Below are 25,853 nucleotides of genomic sequence, written 5' to 3'. Positions count from 1 at the left end.
AGTGCTTATATTTCTTACCCTCATATTCAAAGTGCTTCATGATGATATTTCACTTTCCTTTCTTTATGTTTCTATACATTTATCCATGGTAGCTCCTCTTACTCATTATTGAATAAGCATTTTCACCTTAAAGAAATGTAACCCTTTATTAAGGCCAAATATGTTCTTTATGGTCCATCTAAACCTGAGTGCAGATGGTGATTTCAGCCATGAATTAAAAGACGCTTATTTCTTGGAAGGAAAGTTATGACCAACCTAGATAGCATATTCAAAAGCAGAGACATTACTTTGCCAACAAAGGTCCGTCTAGTCAAGGCTATGGTTTTTCCTGTGGTCATGAATGGATGTGAGAGTTGGACTGTGAAGAAGGCTGAGTGCCGAAGAATTGATGCTTTTGAACTGTGGTGTTGGAGAAGACTCCTGAGAGTCCCTTGGACTGAAAGGAGATCCAACCAGTCCATCCTAAAGGAGATCAGTCCTGGGTGTTCTTTGGAAGGAATGATGCTAAAGCTGAAATTCCAATTTTTTGGCCACCGCATGCGAAGAATTGACTCATTGGAAAAGACTCTGATGCTGGGAGGGATTAGGGGCAGGAGGAGAAGGGGACGATAGAGGATGAGATGGCTGGATGGCATCACCGACTCAATGGACGTGAGTTTGAGTGAACTCCGGGAGTTGGTGATGAACAGGGAGGCATGGAGTGCTGCAGTTCATGGGGTCACAAAGAATAAGACACGACTGAGCGACTGAACTGAACTGAAACCTGAGACTGTGTTTTTCTCTCTAACAAGGGTTGGCCTAATATTCACCTTTAAATTCATATATCTCAACTTTAATATTATCTTGTAAGTGCCTCAAGAATTATTTGTACCCCCTACAGATTTTATACTGAGTTTATTTTATACAGATTTTATTCCTAAGTAGAGGTTTAGGAAAAAAGTTATTGAATAACATTATACATATGTTAAAAGAGCATTAATAGACAAATATAAACAAGCAGAAGTAAATCCTTAAGAAAACTATATTTATCTTATAAACAGTGTGACAATTAAAATTAAATATTTTTGAAACTGATGTTTAAAATTAGAAATATGTCTCATATTACAGAATAATGATTTGAATCAAGAGTAGGAGTTATAGTAAGAAGACTATGATATTGGGCAAGTCACCGAACTTTTACTGAATCCATTTTTCAGCAAATATTTGCTATAAATGATATATCCCAGGCATAAAAATGTCTCCAGGATTTTTCTCAATTATAGAATAGTAAATTGTTTTACATGACAATTTAGTTCTTTTCAATATTAGAACTTAATGTATATGTATATCAAATTAAGAATATTCCTTCAGAAGAAACAGAATCAATACAATAAACATATTTTGAAGTGACACCTGCTCATATATTGTCTATGTAGATATATATCACATATATTTATATTGATATATATGGATTTTATAGAATTATGAAAATTCTATAAACATTTAAAATGTGAACTGTATAGTCTCTTATTACCAAAATATGTAGTCTTCCTAATCATCTTAGATTTTCCTTCATTTTATAGAGTGGTTTTCTTTCACTAAAGCAACAAAAACCTGCTTATTTTGTGACCTTTACAAAAGATGTAAAGTATTTTTATCATTTCAGAAAAACAAATGGATAACTCATTTCTTTAGATAATTGATAACTTTAGGGATATTGCTATCATCTGAGGAGGCTTCAAAATCAAATAGACTGATATAAATATATATATATATATAATATATATATATAAAGGAAATAGACTGAAGAAATCAAGGTGATTATTAAATGCCATATTTTAATTTCAAAATATATCAGTAAGGGCACTGCCATTTTATGACTGTATGTCAAAAATCAAATTTCGTAATTCACAGTCGGAATTTTAGGGTTTGGGTAACAGAATAAAAGTTATAGGTTTACTGGTATACTCTATTAGAAATAAATCAGCCCTGAAATTAAATCTTTAGTGTATCGTAGGCAACATTCTGCAAACAGAACAAAAGCTTTTTACAATTCTGTTATTTTTAAAAAATTATTGTCCGGTCCATTACAGTTTATAAGAAGTTGAGACACACCACTTTAAAACCCCCAGTATTAAGAAGTAAAACTATGTATGATACTGAAGTGTATAAATACATGTATAAGTGCTGAAGTGTATATACCCTAAAGGGGCTTCGCTGGTGGCTCACCAGTGAATAATCCACCTGCCAATGCAGGAGATGTGGGTTGGATCCCTCGGTCAGGAAGATATCCTGACCCAGAAAGAAATGACAACCCACTCTAATATTCTTGTCTGGAAAAATCCCATGAACAGAGCAGCCTTGTGGGCTATAGTCCATGGGGTCACAAAAGAGTAGGATAGGACTTAGCCACTAAAGAACAACAGCAATGCACCCTAAAAGGCCTTCCTAGGTGGGTTAGTGGCAAAGACTCCACTTGCCAAAACAGGAGACTCAGGAGATAAGAGATTGATTGCTGGGTCAGGTCAGGAAGATGCCCTGGAGTAGAAAATTACAACTCACTCCAATATTCTTGCCTGGAAAATTCCATGGACAGAGGAGCCTGGCGGGCTGCAGTCCATGGGGTCACAAAGAGTCAGACGCGACTGAGCGACTAAGCATGCATGCATGCATGCATCCTAAAAATCATGTTACATTCACACTCCTGGGAAAGCTTGCAGAAAGATCTTTGTTTCTCAGAAAATTTAGACTGCAAATACTAACTGAAAAAATAAATGTTTGACTTAGAATACAGCATATAGACTCAGTAGCACAATTTCCATTAATTTGTCATCCCATGTTTATTTTCCAACCTATATAGTGTATTAGTTAAATAAGTAATAAATACCAGAAGTATTAATAATACTTTTTATGTGTATTAAAAACTGATAAAAGACTAGCATCTAAATGACCACATTTGCAAAAATCGAAAACTGAAAACCAATCTTCCAGATCAAGGTTTGGCAAACTTTTTGTTTAAAGGGCCAGATAGTAAATATTCCAGGCTTTCTGATCCAGATGATTTCTATCACAGCTACTCAGCTCTGACATTGTAGAATAAAATCAGACACGGACAATATGTAAATGAATTGAGAGTAACTGTGTTCCATTAATAATAAACTTTACAAACATGAGTGACACATCAGATGTATTTAATGATTAATGAAGTCTGTATTTTTTGGCAATACAGACAGATGCATAAATTATATATAAATATATATACACATATACCTAGTATATGAAATCAATTATTATACATTTCTAAAATGGTTTATATATTTAATTGTATGCAGGAAAAATGATACAACTGTAGAAAAACAAGCTAAAGTTAGCATTTTTTATAATGATCACCGAAAATACTACAATTTCCTTCTTGATGAATTTTATGGTTTACTATATATATTGATTTATGAGGGTCAAATCAGTGCTTTAATTTTATGTGTCTGAAAATACAAAATATTAATGTGAATAAGTTTTTCAGTTGTCACATAATTAAATAGCTAGAAAATTCTGTATAACTTAAATTGTTTCACTAAAATTATAGTCCATATATCAGAATAAAGGTACCTTTTGAAAATCCTTGATATTAACCAGGTTGAATGAAAATATATGATCCTTTGCTCCAACATACAGTCTACTCCGCTCCTCATCCAAAAGGAAGGTATGGTAACTGGAGCTGTTGGCCAAGCCATTGAAAGTAATCACATTGTTGGATTCCAACATTTCTGCAAGGTAACAAAGCAAGACATTGAGCGTTAATGTGAGGTTCGGTATGAGTACAGACGATTGGCACATGGTAATCTGGCTACTGCCTGCTGTGTTATCAATCAGGGGTTATTCTTTGTGATAGTAAATCTTCCCAGGACTCTTCACCTTTCAATGAAATGGAAGTTGTGCTCCCATTAGTGTGCTGAGTTCATGTTCAAGATGACATACTCCTACAGAACAAGGGAGAGAAATACCTTGTCCAAATGATTGGTCTGGTGGAATCTCCTTGCATGTGGCAATAAATTAGAATGGTCAGTTTGTATTAAAACATCTTTAACTCTATTAAAATTTGTTTAAGTGGTTTTCATCTGCTCCAAGTCATTGCTAGAAGGATAAGCTTAAGGACCAACAGAGCAGAGGTACTGTGGGGAAAACAATCTCCTAGGTTGTTTCAGGTCTCTCTTTAATAAAGAATTTTAGTATGCCTTTTTTGATAATTAAATCACTAATTTTGTAATATTTTGTAACTGGCATGTGGATGAGTTATTTTTTATGAAAACATTGAGTTAAATTAATTTGCTCTGTGATCCCAATTTTTCAGTTTATTGATTTCCAATTTACTTTTGCTGTGAACAGGCAAACACTGAACCTTCAGATACCTTAAGAAAAATATTTTCAAATAGAAAGAACAGTAAATTGTCTTTGCACTAGAAAGGTAATTGCTGATCATCACCAAAGAGGTTTCCTTTATCTGTTTCAACTGAAATGTTATATATAGGGTTTATATAAATACACCCACCACCACCAATACCGCCGCCACCGCCACCGCCGCCACCACAGTCCCCAAATACAAATGTCGGGGACTCTTCGAGATGTGTTCTGAATCAGTGATTCAGATTTTTACCATGCATGCATAGTAGAAATTTTCATCAGCACCCATAAAATGTAGAATGTGCCTTCCAAGGAATGAAAGCAGAAATGAAGACCTTTCCTCTGTCCCAGACCTATCCCAGGACATTAGTCATTCAATAATTTGCCGTGTTTTATGTTTTTACTTCCTTTTCCATCTCATCAAAAGAATACTTTAATAGAGAAGAAAGTTCAAAATTCTTAACTTAGCATCAAAGTTCAGATAAACACCATTTGAGTTTAAACCCCACCTCAGTACTCCTTCTCATGCCCACCACAGGGCAGGAAAACACACTCCATAGTCATCCACTTATTAGCCTTTCCTGACATTGTTCCTGACACCTACAACTATATGCTACCTAGAGAAAAGAGCACCACTCTTCCAAGCTAGTTCAAATGAAACCCCTAACAGATTCACACAGAATTAATTTCTTTGTAATATTTTCCTTTAATTACTTATAGCCTGCATCACAGTGTCAATTATTACCATCATTCATATAAATGAATTACATACCAGAATTAATAAGAAAACATATAGTTAATTGCTTATTATCCACAAATCACATGGTTTCTTTTATATAGTACTGGGTCAATACATATTAAATGGAATGTCTATCTATATCTACCTATCTAACTACCCATCTTGCATGCAAAACTGTAATAATTGTTAATAAATTGTTAAAAGATGCTTTTCAAATTTCTTCATGAGAAACAGTACACTACTGGGTTTATCTTATTTCGTCCTCAACTTATGACCAAAAAAAAAAAAAAAAAAAAAGGAAGGAAAGAAGAATAGAAGTCCGGAGGAAAAGAAGAAACAGATCAAGGGAAAGAGACTCATTCATGTGAGGCATACCTGAAATAAATGAGTGTTATTAGTCTCCAAAGAGAAAGAACAAAGAATCCACCACGCAGTATATGAATGTAAATATAAGTCAATATAAGACAGAAATTCAGGCACTCCAAGCTGTGTGAGGATGGAAAGACCTATACCAGAGACATGGGCTGTATCACTGGATATGCTCATGTACTGATTGACTATACACAGAGCTCTGTTTATCAAACAGAATAGATTACCTTCACTCTTCTTTCCAAGTCTAATCTCTAATTCTATCCTAACACCAGAGAGACCAAACTACAGGTAGCTAGGCAAACTGAAAAAAGTTTTAAAAGCCTGCTGAGTCTAAATCAAGACAATTACATAGATATTAATCATCAAGATGGTCATTTAAGAGACTGACTGATTTTAATTGGACACGCATAGAAACCATGTAAGAGACCTCTAAACATGAAGTGGAAAAGTAGCGGAAAGACAACTGATACAGCTATAGAATATGGAGTCATAGCCATAGGTGAAAACACAAGCACTACGTCAGCACTTACAGGGTGTGTAAACTTAGATGAGTTCCTTACATTACTTAGGCCTCAGGGTTTAGAAACAAGGGGTTAATAATAAATCTCCCAAGAGTTATTACAAAGGTGAAATTAAATAATTCTTCTTGACTACAAGTAGGAAATCAGGGAAGATGGAGCTGACTGAAAGAAGTACTTTTCCACTATCTCATCAAGTGTACTAATTTGTTAGTGTCAGTAACTGTGTATGGTTAAGGAATAAATAAGAAGAGCAGTAACTCCTTGGTTTACCTTGGTTTTTGTTTGCCAATTTCTGTATGTTGGCTGCACTTTAAATAATAAAAATAATGACTTTCTATATCATTTATTGTTGTTGTTCAGTCACTCTGTCATGTCTGAATCTTTGTGACCCCATGGACTCCCACACGGCAGGCTTCCCTGTCCTTCACCAGCTCCCAGAGCTTGCTCAAACTTAAGTCTATTGAGGCGGTGATGCCATCCAATCATCTCATTCTCTGTCGTCCCCTTCTCCTCCTGCCTTCGATCTTTCCCAGCATCAGGGTCTTTTCTAATGAGTCAGCTCTTCACACCAGCTGACTGGAAAGTACTGGAGTACTAGAGCTACAACTTCAGCATCAGTCCTTCCAATGAATACTCAGGATTGATTTCCTTTACGATTGACTGGTTTGATCTTCTTGCAGTCCAAGGGACTCTCAAGAGTCTTCTCAAACACCACAGTTCAAAAGCATCAATTATCCAGTGCTCAGCCTTCTTTATGGTCCAATTCTCACATCCATACGTGACTACTGGAAAAACCATAGCTTTGACTATATGGACTTTTGTTGGCAAAGTAATATCTCTGCTTTTTAACATGCTATCTAGCTTTCTCATAGATTTTCTTCTAAGGAGCAAGTATCTTTTAATTTCATGTCTGTAGTCACCATCTGCAGTGATTTTAGAGCCCAAGAAAATACAAGCTCTCACTCTTTGCCTTGTTTTCCCATCTATTTGAGATGAAATGAGGGACCAGAAGCCATGATTGTAGTTTTTTGAATGTTGAGTTTTAAGCCAACTTTTTCACTCTCTTCTTTCACTTTCTTCAAGAGGTTCTTTAATTCCTCTTTGCTTTCTGCCATAAGGACAGTGTCATTTGCATTTCTGAGGTTATTGATATTTCTCCCAGCAATCTTGATTGCAGCTTGTGCTTCATGCAGCCCAGCATTTCACATGATGTACTCTGCATATAAGTTAAATAAGCAAGATGACAATATACAGCCTTGAAGTACTCCTTTCCCATGTTGGAACCAGTTGATTGTTTCATGATTGGTTCTAACTGTTGCTTCTTGACTTGCATACAGGTTTCTCTGGAGTCAGATAAAGTGGTCTGGTATTCCCATCTCTTGAAGAATTTTCCACTGTTTGTTGTGATCCACAGTTAAAGGATTTGTATAGTCCATGTAGCAGATGTTTTTATGGAAATCTCTTGGTTTTTCTATAATCCAATCAATGTTGGCAATTTGACCTCTGATTCCTCTGCCTTTTCTAAATCCAGCTTGAACATCTGGGAGTTCTCAGTTCATGTACTGTTGAAGCCTGGCTTGAAGAATTTTGAGAATCACTTTGCCAATGTATGAAATGAGTGCAATTGTGTGGTAGTTTAAACATTCTTTGGCATTGCCTTTCTTTGAGATTGGAATGAAAACTGACCTTTTCCAGTCCTCAGGCCACTGCTAGTTTTCAATATTTGCTGGCATATTGAGTGCAGCACTTTCACAGCATCATCTTTTAGGATTTGAAATAGTTCAGCTGGAATTCCATCATCTCCGTTAGCTTTGCTCATAGTGATGCTTCTTAAGGCCCATTTGACTTTACAATTCAGGATGTTGGCTCTAGGTGAGTGATCACACCATCATGGTTATCTGCATCATTAAGGGTTTTTCTTTTTTTTTTTTTTGGTATAGTTCTGTATATTCTTGCCACCTCTTCTTAATATCTTCTTCTTCTGTTAGGTTCATACTTTTTTTTGTCCTTCATTTTTCCCATCTTTGTATGAAATGTTCCCTCAGTATTTCTAATTTTCTGGAAGAGATCTCTAGTCTTTCACATTCTGTTCTTTTCCTATATTTCTTTGCATTGTTGACTTAGCAAGGCTTTCTTATATCTCCTTGCTATTCTTTTGAACTCTGCATTCAGATGGGTATATCTTTCCTTTCCTCCTTTACCTTTAGTTTTGCTTCTTTTCTCAGCTATTTGTAAGGCCTCCTCAGACAACCATTTTGCCGTCTTACATTTCTTTTCCTTGGGAGTGGTTTTGATCATTGCCTCCTGTACAATGTTACGAACTCCATTCACAGTTCTTCAGGTACTCTTGTCTATCAGATCTAATCCCTTGAATCTATTTGTCACTTCCACTATATAATCGTAAGGAATTTGATTTAGGTAATACCTGAATGGCCTAGTGTTTTTCCCTACTTTCTTCAATTTAAGTCTGAATTTGGCAATACCATAATTCCAAATAATGAAAATATTCATACAACTGAAAAATGTTACATGTTGAATTTTATAAATTAAGCTTAGGGAGAATTAGTGGTTTCTATGCACTGACAACTTAAGAGAAAAGACTTTAGTCATTTATGTGTGAAATCACTCTGTAAACAAACTACACTTAAAAAATGTTTCTGCTGGATCATTTAATTAAACAAAAAGACAATATTCTCCTGGAGTACAGGTTGGCAGCTGTTTTACATTATTTGAAGGTACTTAATTTTGCCTCATCATTTCTTTTGCTGCTAATTCCTTACACGTTCCTGTGTATCAGGGATTTTATCCATCACTTCATAACAGAGAAGAATCTTTCTGAGACCTTCTTGGCATTGAGCCAGGGCAAATTCTGGATTGCTTAGATTATCTCACCTCTTCTCAGGGTGAAAAAAATCTAGGTTAAAATTAGAGACTCTTTCCTTAAGTCTATATTTCACATTTTAAAACAGTCTGTTCTTGGATTTGGAAAAACTAATACAATTATGTAAAGTTTAAAAATAAAATAAAATTTAAAAAAATAAATAAATAAAATTAATGACTTTAAAAGGATTGAATACTAAAAAAAAATAAAAAAATAAAACGGTCTGTTCTCATTTATGGTTTTTAAATTATAAGCTTATGATTTTATTTTTTATATATGTTGACAATTAAGTTGCAGTTGATTTTAACTTCAATTTTGACTTTACTCTTTTAGAATCAAAGAACTTTAGATGTTTCTTTTCAGCCACTTTAATGTACATTTACCATTACACAAACTAGCTTTGAAATTAATATACAGTAATATGAGACATTTAATACCCTACTATGTTCTTACATCTTGCCTATGTTCACATTTTGTCAACAACAGCTATTCATTATAGAAAAACATAAATTTCTATAGAATCAACTTGACTTCAGTGAATCCTAGTAGACAAAGCATATAAAGGCACTAATTCATCTTGGGTACAATTCAATTTTTTCCCTCATTGAAACATTATTTCACCTTCTACATACCATGTCGACCATAAAGAAAGCAAATGTAGGACTGTAATCAAAAGTGCTATTTCAGACAAGCACTCTTAATAAACTATGTATTCTTAAATTTTTAAGATAATTAAGAAAACATTCTGTTTTTTCCAGATTCAACAAATGACTTGGTGTTTATATACTTTGTTTAATGACAAATGAAAGGTAAACTGGTCATAAAACTATAAGCAAATAGTTTGTGTTCAATAATTGCTACCTAAGACATGCTATATATAAGGCAATATAGACAATAAGCATAAGTTTACACATGTTCTGGAAGGAGAATTGATTCATATAACTTCAAGCAGCATGATTTTCAACTATAAATAGACTGCATTCTCTGTGATGTATTACTAAAAATCTTATGGATCTTCTGAAATTCAAGACACAAATAAAGTCCAAGTGATAAGATTTTTAAAAATCTAACATTATGCAGCAAAAGGAGAGAAGAAATTTTTCTTGTTCTGTCCTTCAGTCAGAATATCCTATCAAAATAATCATGAGTGAAGACCCATGATTTTTTTCCTAATGAGTAAATTCTCATTTTCATTCAACTTATTTATTTATAAATTTTTAGATTTGCCTTTTCCCCTTGAATCCATCAGGATATCTAATGTAACTCTAATACAGGAAAAAACAAATTTAGATGTCACTATCAGTACATTATTTAAAATACTAAAAAATTATTTTATAAGTTAGTGTTCTTCTTGTATATGTAACATATGAAAAGAAAAAAGGTGAGAAAATTTACATCAAAATCACATCTGTCGATTCAGCTCTACATAATAAAGTTGTATAGTTCCTGTGCTGTCCTGATTATCTTTAGGATAAGCACCGATTTACATAGATGACTGCATTACAATGACCAGATCAAATTTCAAAAACACAGTGAAATGAATACTGATTTCCTAATGCAAGATTATCCAGAACTAGAGTTTTTATAACTGGAAAGAGAACTGCTGTACACTTGACCTTCATATTGAAACAATAGTCACCTTGTTCTCTATACTTCTGACTTCTATGACATTTCTATTTCTATTTCTCTCCTCCTCCCTTTCTTCCTTCCTTCCAAAACCCACCCTTCTCTTAATTTTATAGCATGAAAGGTAATGGGACCCCACCAGTTGCTGTTCTCTAATGAATTGCCTGTATTCACTGACGGCTTTAGGCTTATGTCCTGTTTCCATGGCTTGAACTTATCCTTTGCACAGAACAAAGATCCTATTTAAAGCAGTCAAAATTTGGGTCTGTACAATGCCAAAATATTTTGACTAAATGGTGGCACATTCAGATATTTGTAAATATGGGGAAGTTCACTGAGGTCCCAAATTTGAGTCTTTATTTCGGTGCTTCCTAGAGTATTTAAATTTCCAAAAGATAACACCATACACAAAAATAAACTCAAAATGGATTAAAGATCTAAACGTAAGACCAGAAACTATAAAACTCCTAGAGGAGAACATAGGCAAAACACTCTCTGACATACATCACAGCAGGATCCTCTATGACCCACCTCCCAGAATATTGGAAATAAAAGCAAAAATAAACAAATGGGACCTAATTAAAATTAAAGGCTTCTGCACATCAAAGGAAACTATTAGCAAGGTGAAAAGACAGCCTTCAGAATGGGAGAAGATAATAGCAAATGAAGCAACTGACAAACAACTAATCTCGAGAATATACAAGCAACTCCTACAGCTCAACTCCAGAAAAATAAATGACCCAATCAAAAAATGGGCCAAAGAACTAAACAGACATTTCTCCGAAGAAGACATACAGATGGCTAACAAACATAAGAAAAGATGCTCAACATCACTCATTATCAGAGAAATGCAAATCAAAACCACTATGAGGTACCATTTCACGCCAGTCAGAATGGCTGCGATCCAAAAGTCTACAAGTAATAAATGCTGGAGAGGGTGTGGAGAAAAGGGAACCCTCTTACACTGTTGGTGGGAATGCAAACTAGTACAGCCACTATGGAGAACAGTGTGGAGATTCCTTAAAAAACTGGAAATAGAACTGCCTTATGATCCAGCAATCCCACTGCTGGGCATAACACCGAGGAAACCAGAAGGGAAAGAGACACGTGTACCCCAATGTTCATCGCAGCACTGTTTATAATAGCCAGGACATGGAAGCAACCTAGATGTCCATCAGCAGATGAATGGATAAGAAAGCTGTGGTACATATACACAATGGAGTATTACTCAGCCATTAAAAAGAATACATTTGAATCAGTTCTAATGAGGTGGATGAAACTGGAGCCTATTATACAGAGTGAAGTAAGCCAGAAAGAAAAACACCAATACAGTATACTAACGCATATATATGGAATTTAGAAAGATGGTAACAATAACCCTGTGTACGAGACAGCAAAAGAGACTCTGATGTATAGAACAGTCTTATGGACTCTGAGAGAGAGGGAGAGGGTGGGAAGATTTGGGAGAATGGCATTGAAACATGTAAAATATCATGTATGAAACAAGTTGCCAGTCCAGGTTCGATGCACGATACTGGATGCTTAGGGCTGGTGCACTGGGACGACCCAGAGGGATGGAATGGGGAGTGAGGAGGGAGGAGGGTTCAGGATGGGGAACACATGTATACCTGTGGCAGATTCATTTTGATATTTGGCAAAACTAATACAATTATGTAAAGTTTAAAAAATAAAATAAAAATAAAAAAAAAAAATTTCCAAAAGAGATGAGGGCTGAAATGAAAGATGACAACTTTTTGTTGCCCTATAAAAACAGAACAATAGAATAAGTGCTATTTACTATTATTTTCATTTATACAAAGAAGATATGGAATTTTATTTAACTAACAAAAAGTTTAGGAAGGACCAAAAACACACAAAGAATAAATTTTAGAGATTAATAAAGTTATATTGTACAAAAAGTCATCTTTTTTTTTTTACTTTGTTTCATCGAGGACTAGTTTTTAGAACTTAATGTGGAGAAGGGTGGTAGCTTTCTCCAGACTTCTGTTTGGGAAGTACTGAAGGCAATGGCACCCCACCCCACTCCAGTGGGTAATACTTAGAGAAAGTTTGGCAATTAAGCCTGGCCTTAAAAATGTACAGGGCAGCAGAAAGGGGTGCAATGGAACATTTCATTCAGAGGACATGAAAAACAGCCAGGAGAAAGAAGAGGAAATACAAAAGAAATAAATTTTCAGTGTCTACTATGTGCCAAAAAGCTGTTGAATGATTTATTAATATACTAATTCAAGCCCTGAAACATTTTAAGGTGGAAACTTTTATTTCCATTTTTTCTCATGAAGAAATTGATTCAGATAGATATTGGGAATATCTTAGGTCATAGAGTTCATGAGATGGAGTCAAGATTTCAGTTCCCAACACCAGAGGCCAGACTGTCTTACTCTGCACCACCTCTAAGAAGGAGGAATTTTTGAGAATACTAAGAACTGATCATTAAAAAGAAAAGAGAGAAATATAAGAATACACTTTGGAAAATACTTAGAACTGATTGTTAAGAAGTTTGGTTACCTCTCAGTATCACATAATTCACCTTAGTTAATAGTTTCTTAAATATTTACATTATTTTATTTACTCTGTACTTGGTCTTTTTATACAATAATAACTCTGTTTATAATCTTATCTACAAGTATGGCTTTCATCACAAGCAGTATTTTGATATGTCTCATATGTATATCTTCCAAGACAGATTTCCCCCCAAAAGCCAAACAAAGGTTTACTGCTGCTGCTAAGTCGCTTCAGTCGTGTCTGACTCTCTGCGACCCCATAGAAGGCAGCCCATCAGGCTCCCCCATCCCTGGGATTCTCCAGGCATGAACACTGAAGTGGGTTGCCATTTCCTTCTCCAATGCATGAAAGTTAAAAGGGAAAGTGAAGTCGCTCAGTCGTGTCTGACCCTTTGCGACCCCATGGACTGCAGCCTACCACGCTCCTCTGCCCATGGGATTTTCCAGGCAGGAGTACTGGAGTGGGGTGCCATTGCCTTCTCCAAAGGTTTACTGCTGCTGCTGCTGCTGTTGCCTCAGTCGTGTCCGACTCTGTGCGACCCCATAGACAGCAGCCCACCAGGCCCCGCCATCCCTGGGATTCTCTAGGCAAGAACACTGGAGTGGGTTGCCATTTCCTCCTCCAATGCATGAAAGTGAAAAGTGAAAGTGAAGTCACTCAGTCATGTCTGACTCTTAGCGACCCCATGGACTGCAGCCTACCAGGCTCCTCCGTCCATGGGATTTTCCAGGCAAGAGTACTGGAGTGGGGTGCCATTGCCTTCTCCCTCAAAGGTTTACTAGTAACCTCTATTTAGTTATTGCACAAAGATCTCAGAGTTTGCATGACTTGGTTAGAACTCACTCCTTTTTCTTTCTTCCATTGATATCATCACTTTTTGGTTCATTTTAAAACTGGATACAAGTGTCACTCATCCAAGCAATCGTACAAACCAGAGCCTCTTCATCATCCACAGACCGTTTCCATCACTTCAGTTTGGTTCAGTGCTATAATATCTCCTATAGTTTCCTCTGCTTATATCCTCACTGTCACAGTTTAATTCCTTATAATTTCATCTTTTGATTACACTAATTATCTTCTAACAGAACTTCCTTTGTAAGGTTACAACATTCATGTTATGCATTGCCTCTAGAATAATCTTTATACAAAATAAATACGACATGCTCCTGGTCAAGTTGAGAAAAAGTCACTCTTAACTTTATCCCCTTCCCTTGAATCTCATTTTACAAAAAGAAGAAAATAGAGGGGAAAATATTCAGAGGAAATGCACTCATAGAATATCAAACCATGAGTAGTTAAGAGAATACATCCAGAATAGTGAAGCATGAAATATTTTGAGATAAAATGCTGAACTACAGCAATAACTACACATAATTAGTAACCAAAGTATTAACAAATCACAAACCTTCTATCCATAAATGCCTTATTATATAATCAAGTTGTAGGGGTATATGTGGCTATAAAATTATTGGAAAATATCCATAAAAATTGAAAGTACAGCTAACACACAAAACATCATCATAACTAATATTTGTATGCCGAGTACTGTTATAATAACACACTGTACACAGTACTTATTGTGTGTGTATTACCCTCCCACTCAAGAAATCACTGTGGATAAACTACAGTGAAGGTAGGCATGGAAAGTGTGAGCACTAGACTACTCCACAGTGTCTTTGATGGGGTTCATAAGACACACACCAACTGCAAAATATGAAAGAATAAAGAATATATTTTCCTAGAAGAAAATGTATTTAAAAATTTGAAGCTTGTTTTCAAGTAAAAATAACAATTGTATACTGTGAACTCCTCGAGCTCACTCTCACTGTTATAAAGAGATAGAAAGTTGACCAAAATGCAACCAAAAAGCATTGGAAAGAGGAATTGACATGGAAAAGAGAGTTAGACTAAGTTTTGTTGCCAAAGCTCCACACTAATAACAAAATCAAATTTTCATTAAAAGAGGTAAAATTTATTAATGAGAAGATAATAAGAATGGATGATAGGAAATAAAACCTTAAAATCCTAAAAATAAACATATCTGCAGACTGAAATGTTACCATTTTCCAGGAAAATCTAATCTATTAGCAGATCAATTATGGAACTTACTAAACAAAGGAAGAATATATGTGAAATCCATGAATAAAACTCAGTCATCTATTGAAGTTATCAAGTAGGCTGTATCCTTATTAAAAACAACATTGTTTACCAGAAATCAAAAAAGGAATTTGTGCAAATATCCAATTGAAAACATATGTGACTCAATAAGTTTATACCCAGTAAGAAAGACAGTATCAGACATTCTCAAACATGCAAGATTTAAGGAGACAGACCATCCACTCACTCAAGAGACTACAGCAACAACAATTTCTTAGTGATATATTCATTCAAACAAGGAATGAATCAAATTTAAAAGCACAGATATTAGATCATTTATCTCTTTAAAACCTGCTTAGAAATTTCCAACACATGATTTGAGCCCTTAGCGTTTTCCACATATTTTGGGGCTCATTTACCAATAGATTGTGGGTAAGTGTATGTATCCTATATTTTACACACATACATGCATATGTATTAACAGAATGGCTACCAGTCACCCCAGTGGTCTACTCTCTATAGTCACCACTGCTTAGAATGTCTTCTGTCTCCCAGTGGTTGCCATCTTCCACCTGAACTTACCATGTGAATCTACTCAGATTCCAGGATCTAGGTTAATTCTCTCCTGTGAGTTCTCCAGCCTTCTAAGGGACAGTATACCATGCCTTCCTTTGTGAAAGAGTATCATGTAATAATGTAGGTTAATCACTGCTTTATCTTTTTAGCTCTATTTCTAGAGTTAAAACATTCTGCTTTTTCTTATCTTTGTGTTCCTAGTCCTAGAATCTTTCCCTGGTATATACCTAGTGTTGGCACATAGAAATATTTGTCTCAATAAATAGTATTTGCAACAGCTTTTACAAATGCAGCAAAAACACAGAAAAAGTAAATGTAATAACAAATTTCTAGGAATGAGCAGTATATATTTTATGTTGGAGTATACACTGGCTTTTCTAATTACATTCAAATAACCAATAAAATCATGCCATCTAAACCCTGAACTGTTTATAACATGGCTATAAAATGGCTATTTTAAAAAATTCTATGTGTCAAGCACTGTTATGGTCATTTGACATATAAAAATCATGACTACAATTTGATTTCGGAGTTGTATTTAATCAGTAATATTAAACACAGTAACGATTACAATAGCAATAGTTTATTGCTACAGTTTATGCCAATAATTTAACTGATCCTGTATATTAAACTCCTCATTTTAATATATTCTTCAAGGCATCATTATAAAATTGACCAGAGCCAATTTCAAAAATATAATATTTCTTTTTTTTTTTAAAGTACCTACACCCACCACCATTACATTTGCCCAGTCTCCCTAATAAAAGTCACAGTTCCTAATGTTCCTTTGCAACCTTGTTTTAAGCCACAGTTCTATCAGAAATGGCCAATTTACTCTTCTCTAAATCGAGGCTGCCCTCTCCTTTTTCTAGTTTACTTTTCAGGTTCTTATGCTTCAAGGTACAGTTAGTAGCCATCTCTCCCATAAAGGCCTTGAGACTTAGCAGGTATTACTCCTCCTCTGATGTTCCATACATTTTAAACATAATACACACTAATGCATTAATTGTGTGCCATTTGTATGGATGGGGAGTAGAATATGTTTTTAGTTCTTTTAGATGTCAAGTTAGCATGGTGGCATATGTGTCTAATTATCTGAATAGTTAGTGAGTTAGATATTTAGAAGGATCTTTTGATTATAGTCTGATTGCCTCCATTTACAAAAAGTCATGAGTGATTTTACCATTAACAGTTGCAGAGGCCAAGTTTAAATTCAGATCTCCAAGCTCTCAGTTCAATGCTCTTTTTAAATAAATTTCTAGAAAAACTGTGACTTCAGTTGTTTTGCTTTATTTTTGCTGCCTGATCTCTGATGTCAGTACATTTTGGGCACAATGATATGCTTAAAAAATGTTGCAAATAATTTACAAAATAACTAATGCATAATTTTAACTTTTACTTCTCCTTGGAAAAATGAAAAAAAGTTTAAATGTTATTATTACATTAACTAAATGTCTCAATGTGGACAAAAAAATTTTAATACAAAGATACATAATAATTGATCACTCATTTCTGTGCAAGATCATTAGAAAAGATTTAGAACTGAAATGCAGATACTTCTTTTACAACTCACATCAGTGTAACTTGGTGCTCTTGAGTGATGGGCTAGTAATCGAGGAATATAATTATTGTTCTCTAATCTGTCTTTTGTCTTATTTGTAAGGCTCCTCTACAGGCAGGTTTCCATTATTAATCAGCTCACCAGAAAGTGTTCCTTAAATGCCTATGAGTAAGCAATGCAACATTAGCAAAGTTAAAAAACAGGAGGTTTAATTTGATAAATATCATCAAAAGTTTGGTTTTTCAGGCTGTCTTATTTACGTATACCACAACATATGTATCAGTGTGTTCTTCAAGTAATTAGCATTTCCCTACATGACTATATGAAAGCAAACTTATTCTGACACTTAAACATTAAATATTTCATTTTCCTGTAAGAAAATTGTGTAATATAGTCACATATGGAGTATTAAATACTTATAAAATTGCTTAGCCACCTATTATTTGATGTGTATGCACACTCTAAGAATTTTTTTTTAACTGTTTAAGAATGATTTGAATTACCTTAATACAGAGCAAATGAGTTTTTAAGAAATAAATTGAGTAATTAGTATTTTCCATTATTTCCATCCCAAGACACATTTATGACAACAAAAAAATTTTCCTTACTCACTGATAAAAATTGGTATGGCTAAGTGTGAACTTACTGGAGAATATATGTAATTCAATGTTTGTGGGTGACCCTTTGAAGCTGAGACAAAACTTTATTTAATTCTTAGGGTTTGGAGGAAAAGAGAAAGTCATAAGGAAGACCAGGAGATGATGTGAATTTTATCAAGGGTCAATAAAATGAATAAATCAGAGAATCAGTTGTGTGTGGCTGTGAGCAGGAATTACCTAAACCCTAGATGTGGCTAACAGAAGTGTTTGCTATGCTTATCAATGAATGATGGATTTCTGATTAGGTGGATAAAATAGATATGTTCATCATGTGTAATAGTGCATGTGAGTCAAATAACTCATAATTTATCCTGTTATCCTTACTATTTCTAGTTTTTTCTATCTCTAAACTACATAGTATCTGAGTACCACAAACAAATGCAATATAAGTTTGTCAGCTGAAAAGTAGAGATTGTTCACCCGAGATGCTTTTTTGTTTTTTGGGGGGGGGATGGGAGAGGAGGGAAGGTGTTCATAGGATATTTTGCTGCTGTTGTTCAGCCATTAAGTTGTGTCCAACTCTGTGGCTCCATGGACCGTAGCCTGCCAGGTTCCTCTATTCATGGGATTTCCCAGGCAAGAATACTGCAGGGGGTTGCTGTTTCCTTCTCAAGGAGATCTCCCTGACCCAGGGAAGGAAACTGCGTTGTCTGTATTGGCAGGTGGATTGTTCACAATTGAGTCTCCTCAGAAGCCCTCAAATGACATATCCCACTTCTATAACTAGGATAAATATAGATTCTGATTATGAAGGCTTATGGATTCCTTAAAACAGGATTTTGTTTGAATCAGATTTCCCTGCAGAAGGGTAGGCGGGAGAGGGGAGAGGACGGTGTTGGAAACCAGTGAACTCAGAGTCTTTAGATGAAGCCACACAATGCATTCTGGGGACTTCCTTATCATAGTGACAATAACGTACTACTTATGATGGAACGCCACAAGTATTTTTCCCCTAATGATGTATTTAGTTTTGGAGTTAACACATTTCAGAACTAATTAATAAGCAATGGAAGTCAGATGCCCTAATCAAGTTGGTTCATAATAATTCATTGACATTTTATAATCTCTCTACATACACAAATAAAAAGGAGATAAATTGATGAGTTTAAATTATTCTACTCTCTTTTCCAAACACACCCTGCTGTAAATATACTCTAAGATTGGGTCATGGTTATAACTAGTCTAGGATTAAAATTAAATATAATGTGAGCCAGGTTTGGTTTAAGAGCTAAAAGGACAACTAAGTGGTTCCCTAGGATGAAGCTAAAACTCTAGTTTGTTTATGGAAAATTCTTGCTCTCCCAGGGCCCATTAAATCAAGATCATCTCTGGGCTGGACAGGACAGCACACACTAAAGATTATCTAGACCAACACAGGACACACAGATATTTATCCCCACAAAGACAAACAACTAATTCAGAACCAGATTTGCTTCTTTTTTTAAGAGTAGGCAAACAAAAAAAGTAGCTTATGTCTTCTTTAAACTTCCTTCTATACTTGCCCCAAAACTGCAGCTGTTTTCCTCTTTAAAAATAAGAAAAGAAAAAACAAAACAAGGCACTAATATCAATGTTACAATGATAAGTTATAAACACTGTTTAGAGCGAAACTCGATATCCCTTTAATCCATGCTGACCACAACACACATGCAAAATGAGACTCAAAATGAGTCTGAATGCAGAGAATAGCAGGAGTAAAATTTGCCTTTAGACCTGCAGTGAGACAAAGTGTGTGTGAGAGCTGTTCAGTCCTAATATAACCCTAGGGGTAGATCAAGGTGAGCAATGAAAAGATCCCTGATATCTTGATTCTTTCATTTTCCTGATACTTGTTAATTTTGCATGTAAATAGTTAATAGATGATTTTCTTCGTTGATCATGTCTTTATAATAATACTGTTATTGCTAAACTTTTAGTAATAAAAGTCATGTCCGACTCTTTGCGACTCCATGGACTGTATAGTCCATGGAATTCTCTAGGCCAGAACACTGGAGTGGGTAGCCTTTCCCCTCTCCAGGCGCTGTTCCCAACCCAGGGATCAAACCCAGGTCTCCCGCATTGCAGGCAGATTCTTTACCAGCAGGGCCACAAGGTAAACCCAAGAATACTGGAGTGGGTAGCCTACCCTTCTCCAACAGATCTTCCCAAATGAGGAACTGAACCAGGGTCTCCTGCATTGGCAGGTGGATTCTTTACCAACTGAGCTATCAGAGAAGGCCATGTCTTTACAACAATACTGTTATTATTAAATTTTTGATTAAATGATAGAAAATAATTATATAAACTAAAATTGGAGCATGTTTATTCCTTAAAAACATTATATTTTTTCTACTCAAATTAATAAATTGTTATGAAAATAACAACCTATGTACCTACACCTCACAAACCTAGCTTTAAAGGGTTATGTATTTTATTGTGTCTCTAAGCAGCAATGTATTTTCAACAAGGCTTCCAAGATTTTTTAAATTTAATTTTATACTAATCTTATAATGACCTTATGTAAAATAGGCACTTGTTTTTTATTAGGCTAAATGCCACTACTGATAAAACTCAAAAAGTAATAGAAACCAGTATAATTACAAAATTGAGAGAGATTTTCTAGCTTTTCCCAAATATAGCTGTTGCTTTATCATTTCTAAGCGCTCAGTGAGAAGAAATTACTTCTTTAAAAAAATCAAGAAATCAGTTTAAAAGTTCATAGTTGAGTTTGTTTGATGAACATAATGACTTCCACCTCATTTAGAAAATCAGAATCTAAAAAAATGCTACACTCAGCCCTCTTGATAGGCTCTGGAGTTTATCAGCCCTGCTCTGCCACTTCATTAGCTGTCAAGAACCAGTAAGTGATATTGCTATGAAAGTCTTGATTCAGGTAGTTGAAAATGCTCTTATTGCAAAAGCAGCAATTATCAACAGACTTTAAGTTAAAAGAGAGTCTATCAGGAAAAGCACATCATCTATATCTATACAGTTGGTTATCATCTTTGTTGACATCAAAGAAAGAGAGAGCATTTGAACTATCAGTAGTCAACTTGTAACATTCCGCAAAAGTGCACACATTGATTTAATATACACTGCAGCAGAGTTATCATCAACCTTAGAACTCTTACCTTCTATTCACTTGAGGGAAAAATGTGGGGAAAAAAAGCTAAACAAAGAAGGACTAAACAAAATAAAATAAAATTGTGCATGCTTTAATCTCTGCAATAGTATTCTTATATTTGGCCTTATACTGTTTTTGCAACCAATCTTTTCTTAGATGTATTTTTTTCATTAAAAAATTTTATCACAAACTTTCCCTTTAAATACTCCAGTTAAGGTTAAATACATCACTTTAGTGATATTTAACTTTAATCATAAAGTCTCAGTTTCTTTCTACCTTCGACTATATTTTTTATGGCTAGTAAACAGAAAACTAAACAGGAAAAACATGCGGGTGTAAAATCTTAAATATTCCAAACAAAAGTTAGAAAATATTTTCTGTGACATTTACGTAACATTATCTACATGTTAAAAGCTGTTGAGGGACTTCCTGATGGTCCAGTGGCTAAGATTCCATGCTCCCAACACAAGGGACCCAGGTTCAATCCCTGCTTAGGGAACTAGATCCCGCATACCACAACTAAGGGTTCACACGGCACAAATAAAAGATTTCATATGCCTTAACAAAGATCCCCTGTGCCATAACTAAGACCTAGCATAGCCAAATAAATAATTTTTTAAAAACTGCTGATCCTGTCTCTTTGCCTAATAAAATGCACATACTGATGAATGAACAATCCTACACTGATATATTCTATAAAGTATACAGAGTATATCAGTTTATTTTGATGTTTCATGGGATGAAGGACCCCATGAAAAAAAAGAGACTGACAGAATACTACACATATCATTATGCTACTGCTGCTGCTGCTAAATAGCTTCAGTCATGTCTGACTCTGTGCAACCCCATAGACGGCAGCCCATCAGGCTCCTCTGTCCCTGGGATTCTCCAGGCAAGAATACTGGAGTGGGTGGCCATTTCCTTCTCCAACGCATGTATGCATTCAAAGTCGCTTCAGTCCTGTTTGACTCTGTGCGACCCCCACGGACAGCAGCCCACTAGGCTCCTCCATCCATGGGACTCCCCAGGCAAGAATACTGAAGTGCCATTTCCTTCTCCAACATATCATTATATTATACTTCAAATTAAGACATCAGAGATTTTTCGAAGTAAGGAAATTTGCTTAAGGAAAATCTATTAAATCCAATGTTTATCAACCTTGTATGACATCGAATCTTCTCTTTTTTTTTTTAATATAAAAGAACTCATTGTTAAAAATATTCTGGGAGATGCTAATATTAATGGAAGACCTTGATTATTAAAATATAGTTTATAAATAATAGGATGTTAAAATATTTGCAAAAAATTTTGGTGGCAATTATTTTGAAATCAGACATTATCCAACTAGGGGAATTATTCTGAAAAACAGAATACAGATAGATTTCTTTCTTTGTGAGTAGTCTTGTCTTCAATTTCTTTAATTATTGGCAGGTAACAGTATTATAATAACAATGCACATGTTTTTGGTAGATCCCCTAAGAGAATTTAACTTTTTTAGGGAAAAAAAAATGCCTTTCCAAATTAAAGGAAAATGATCTATTTACTTTGCCAACAAAGGTCCGTCTAGTCAAGGCTATGGTTTTTCCAGTGGTCATGTATGGATGTGAGATTTGGACTGTGAAGAGAGCTGACCGCCGAAGAATTGATGCTTTTGAACTGTGGTGTTGGCGAAGACTCTTGAGAGTCCCTTGGACTGCAAGGAGATCCAACCCATCAGTCCTAAAGGGAATCAGTCCTGAATATTCGGTAGAAGGACTGATGCTGAAGCCGAAACTCCAATACTTTGGCCACCTTATACGAAGAGTTGACTCATTGGAAAAGACCCTGATGCTGGGAGGGATTGGGGGCAGGAGGAGAAGGGCACGACAGAGGATGAGATGGCTGGATGGCATCACTGACTTGATGGACATCAGTCTGAGTGAACTCCAGGAGTTGGTGATGGACAGGGAGGCCTGGTGTGCTGTGATTCATGGTGTTGCAAAGAGTCGGACATGACTGAGCGACTAAACTGAAGGTAAACCTTAGAAATCCTTGGAAAGAATTATAAAAATCATAATTCTATATATACAAGAAGATTTATTAAATATATTTATAAATATAAGAATCCTTAGAAAGATTATAAAATTGGTATAAAAATATTTAATATCAGATTCAGCTAAAAATGTTAAGCATCCATTGTCCAAATAAAACATCTCAGTGATTTCCTAGAATTCAGCTAATAATGATAAGCGTCCATTGTACAAATAAAACATTTCAGTGATTTCCTAGAATTTCAGTCATATGTCTAGAATTGACATAAAAGTCACTGTATGTTTTCTGTAAGTTGCAAGTGATAATTTTTTGCTTTTGTTTTTAAATATATATCTGTACATATTGGCCAACCTTTTTTTTTTTTTTTGTATAAAATGGGAGTATTTTGTATAACCATTAGATCAAATCAGTCAATCCTAAAGGAAATCAATCCTGAATATTCACTGAAAGGACTAACGCTGAAGCTGAAACTCTACTACTCTGGCCACCTGATGTAAAGAGCAACTCATGGGAAAAACTCTGGTTCTGGGAAAGATTGAGGGCAGGATGAGTGGGGACCACAGAGGAAGAGACGGTTGTATGCCATCACCAACTCAACAGGCATGAGTCTGAGTAAACTCCGGGAAGGACAGGGTCAGGGAAGGACAGGGAAACCTGGCAATGCTGCAGTCCATAGGGCCGCAAAGAGTTGGACAGGACAGAGCAACTGAACTGATATTGTAATGTATATCAGATATATGCATGTATATGTGTCAGTACTCATATACAGGCCTTAGGGCAGAGACGGTTTCCATCTATCCTGGTGGGGGTGTGAGACTTTCTGGAGGTGGCCCAGTGTATGAGTATACCTGCTCTTGTGCACTGAGGCCAGCTGGGTCTTCATGGCACCTCTGTCCTATGAAGCTTTCTTGGGTGGGCAGAATCTCTGGGGACTTTGATCAGGTACTTAGATGAGTGATGATAAATTATTGGCACACTTGCAACCTTTCCACACTCTTGCATCCATGGACAATGGGGCTAATTGATCACAGCATTCAGAATACTCCTGTCAGGCAGGCCTTTCTTGAAGGATTATCATCAGATAGGCCACCCAGCGGGGGAAGGGAGCCACGGGCAGCACGGACTGATAGCCAGCCGCCCCACTTCCCACACCCCCACCCCAAGCTAAGAGGGCTATGCCTGGGTTGCAAAAGCAGGCAGTTGTCCAGGAAGCCCTAGAACTCATATTTGGGTGCTGCTTCCTGCCCAGCTTCTGCTTTCGGCCCCTTGAAACCAAGACCAAGTCCGGGACCCCTAGTCTTAACTATAGGGATGCTAGCTGGTCCACCATATACTCTTTATTTAAATAGTGTTGCCCCTGGCATGAAAAAGATTTACTGTACACAACCTCCAGTGAGGCTTGCTTGGGGCAAAGCTCCCAAGGCCCTAGGCACATTGTGAGCACCTGCTGTATGCTCGAGCTGGCATCACCACAGCCTAGCTTCAGGGCAACTTATCCGTTTCACTTCCATGCAGCCTGTACAGTGGTTTGGCCAATCCTGGGAGTCAGGGGTCCCCGCCAGGCCAGGCCCTAGAGCCGTGGGTGCAGACAGTGCATGGCCTGCATGCGTCCAGCAGGGGGGGCTGACTTAGCCACCAGGAAATTGTCCATGGCTCTCGGAGTGTGTCCTCTCTTCCGAGATAAAGACCATCCCTGTACCGAGACTAACCTTTCTTTCCCTCAGGCCACCATCGGACAGTCTATTCCTGAGGCTGTGCCAGTTTAACAGAAGCTACCCATGCCAGAACCAAAGCTGCAGAACCACCAGCAGGCAGAAAGGACCAAATGGCGACAGCCAATGGCCCTGAACCGGTTCCAGCCAGACCGTGAGGGCAGCGCCAGCGCAGACAAGACCCAAAGGATTTGCCAGTTTCATTTGTCTTCTTCGCAGGCTGAGATCCCTGCCCAAACCAGGACCTGCGCATTGCTAGGCACAATACTAATGTCTTCTGAGTGCAAAGGACTGCACCTTCTCCAGCTGTTTCTGGACATCGCTGTCCCCTTTCCCCAATTTTGATGGAACATGCTAAGTCGCTTCAGTCCTGTCTGACTCTTTGTGGCCCTGTGGACTGCAGCCATCCAGGCTCCTCTCTGTCCATAGAATTTTTCAGGCAAGAATACTGCAGTAAGTTGCCATGCCCTCCTCCAGGAGATCTTCCCAACCCAGGGATGGAATCCACCTCTCTTATGTCTCCTGCAATTGCTTGTGGGTTTTTTACCTCTAGGGCCACCTGGGAAGCCCTCTGATACCGCATTCACCCCTTAAATGTTTCTCACCTCTATCCCCTGGATTGAAGGGAGTCTTTCCAGCACTAGCTTTTCCTCCCTATGCCTTCATCAATAAAGTTATTGCTCTGTTTGCCAAACCAGTCTCCTTCAATTGACGTGAGTGGCACCAGGCAAGGAAAGGATCCAGCCGGGCTCCATGCAGTTCCAGGGGGTTGGTATATGGTCAACCACACAATAAAACTCTTCTATTTCTCTCTCCCTTTTAAATATTTATTGTATTTATTTGGCTGCACCAGGTCTTAGCTGTGGCATGTTGCAGCATGTGGGATCTTTGATCTTCTTTGCTGCTTGCGGAATGTCTTTTTCAGTTGCTGCAGGCAGGCTCCTTAGTTAAGTCATGAAAACTCTTAGTTGCAGCATGTGATATCTAGTGCCCTGACCAGGAATTGAACCTGGACCCTCTGCATTGGAAGCATAGAGTCTTAGCCACTGGATCTCCAGGGGAAGTCCCAAGA

At 36.5% G+C, this 25,853-nt stretch overlaps 1 protein-coding gene across 8 annotated transcripts in view; it reads right to left on the bottom strand.

The window, feature by feature from the left end:
* The window catches only part of SEMA3A (semaphorin 3A), a 560,896-nt gene that overhangs the window by 185,293 nt on the left and 349,750 nt on the right, over positions 1-25,853 (bottom strand). For all 8 annotated transcript variants that reach the window (XM_055590101.1, XM_055590100.1, XM_055590098.1 and 5 more), the window contains one exon: positions 3,586-3,743. In XM_055590101.1, the coding sequence (XP_055446076.1) occupies positions 3,586-3,743 (158 nt within the window). The remainder of the gene's footprint in view (positions 1-3,585; positions 3,744-25,853) is intronic.

The sequence above is a fragment of the Bubalus kerabau genome, chromosome 8 (assembly GCF_029407905.1).
Source record: "Bubalus kerabau isolate K-KA32 ecotype Philippines breed swamp buffalo chromosome 8, PCC_UOA_SB_1v2, whole genome shotgun sequence".
Classification (NCBI taxonomy): Eukaryota; Metazoa; Chordata; class Mammalia; order Artiodactyla; family Bovidae; genus Bubalus; species Bubalus kerabau.
Note: the sequence above shows the minus strand (reverse complement) of the source record. Positions and strands in the feature narration are given on the sequence as shown.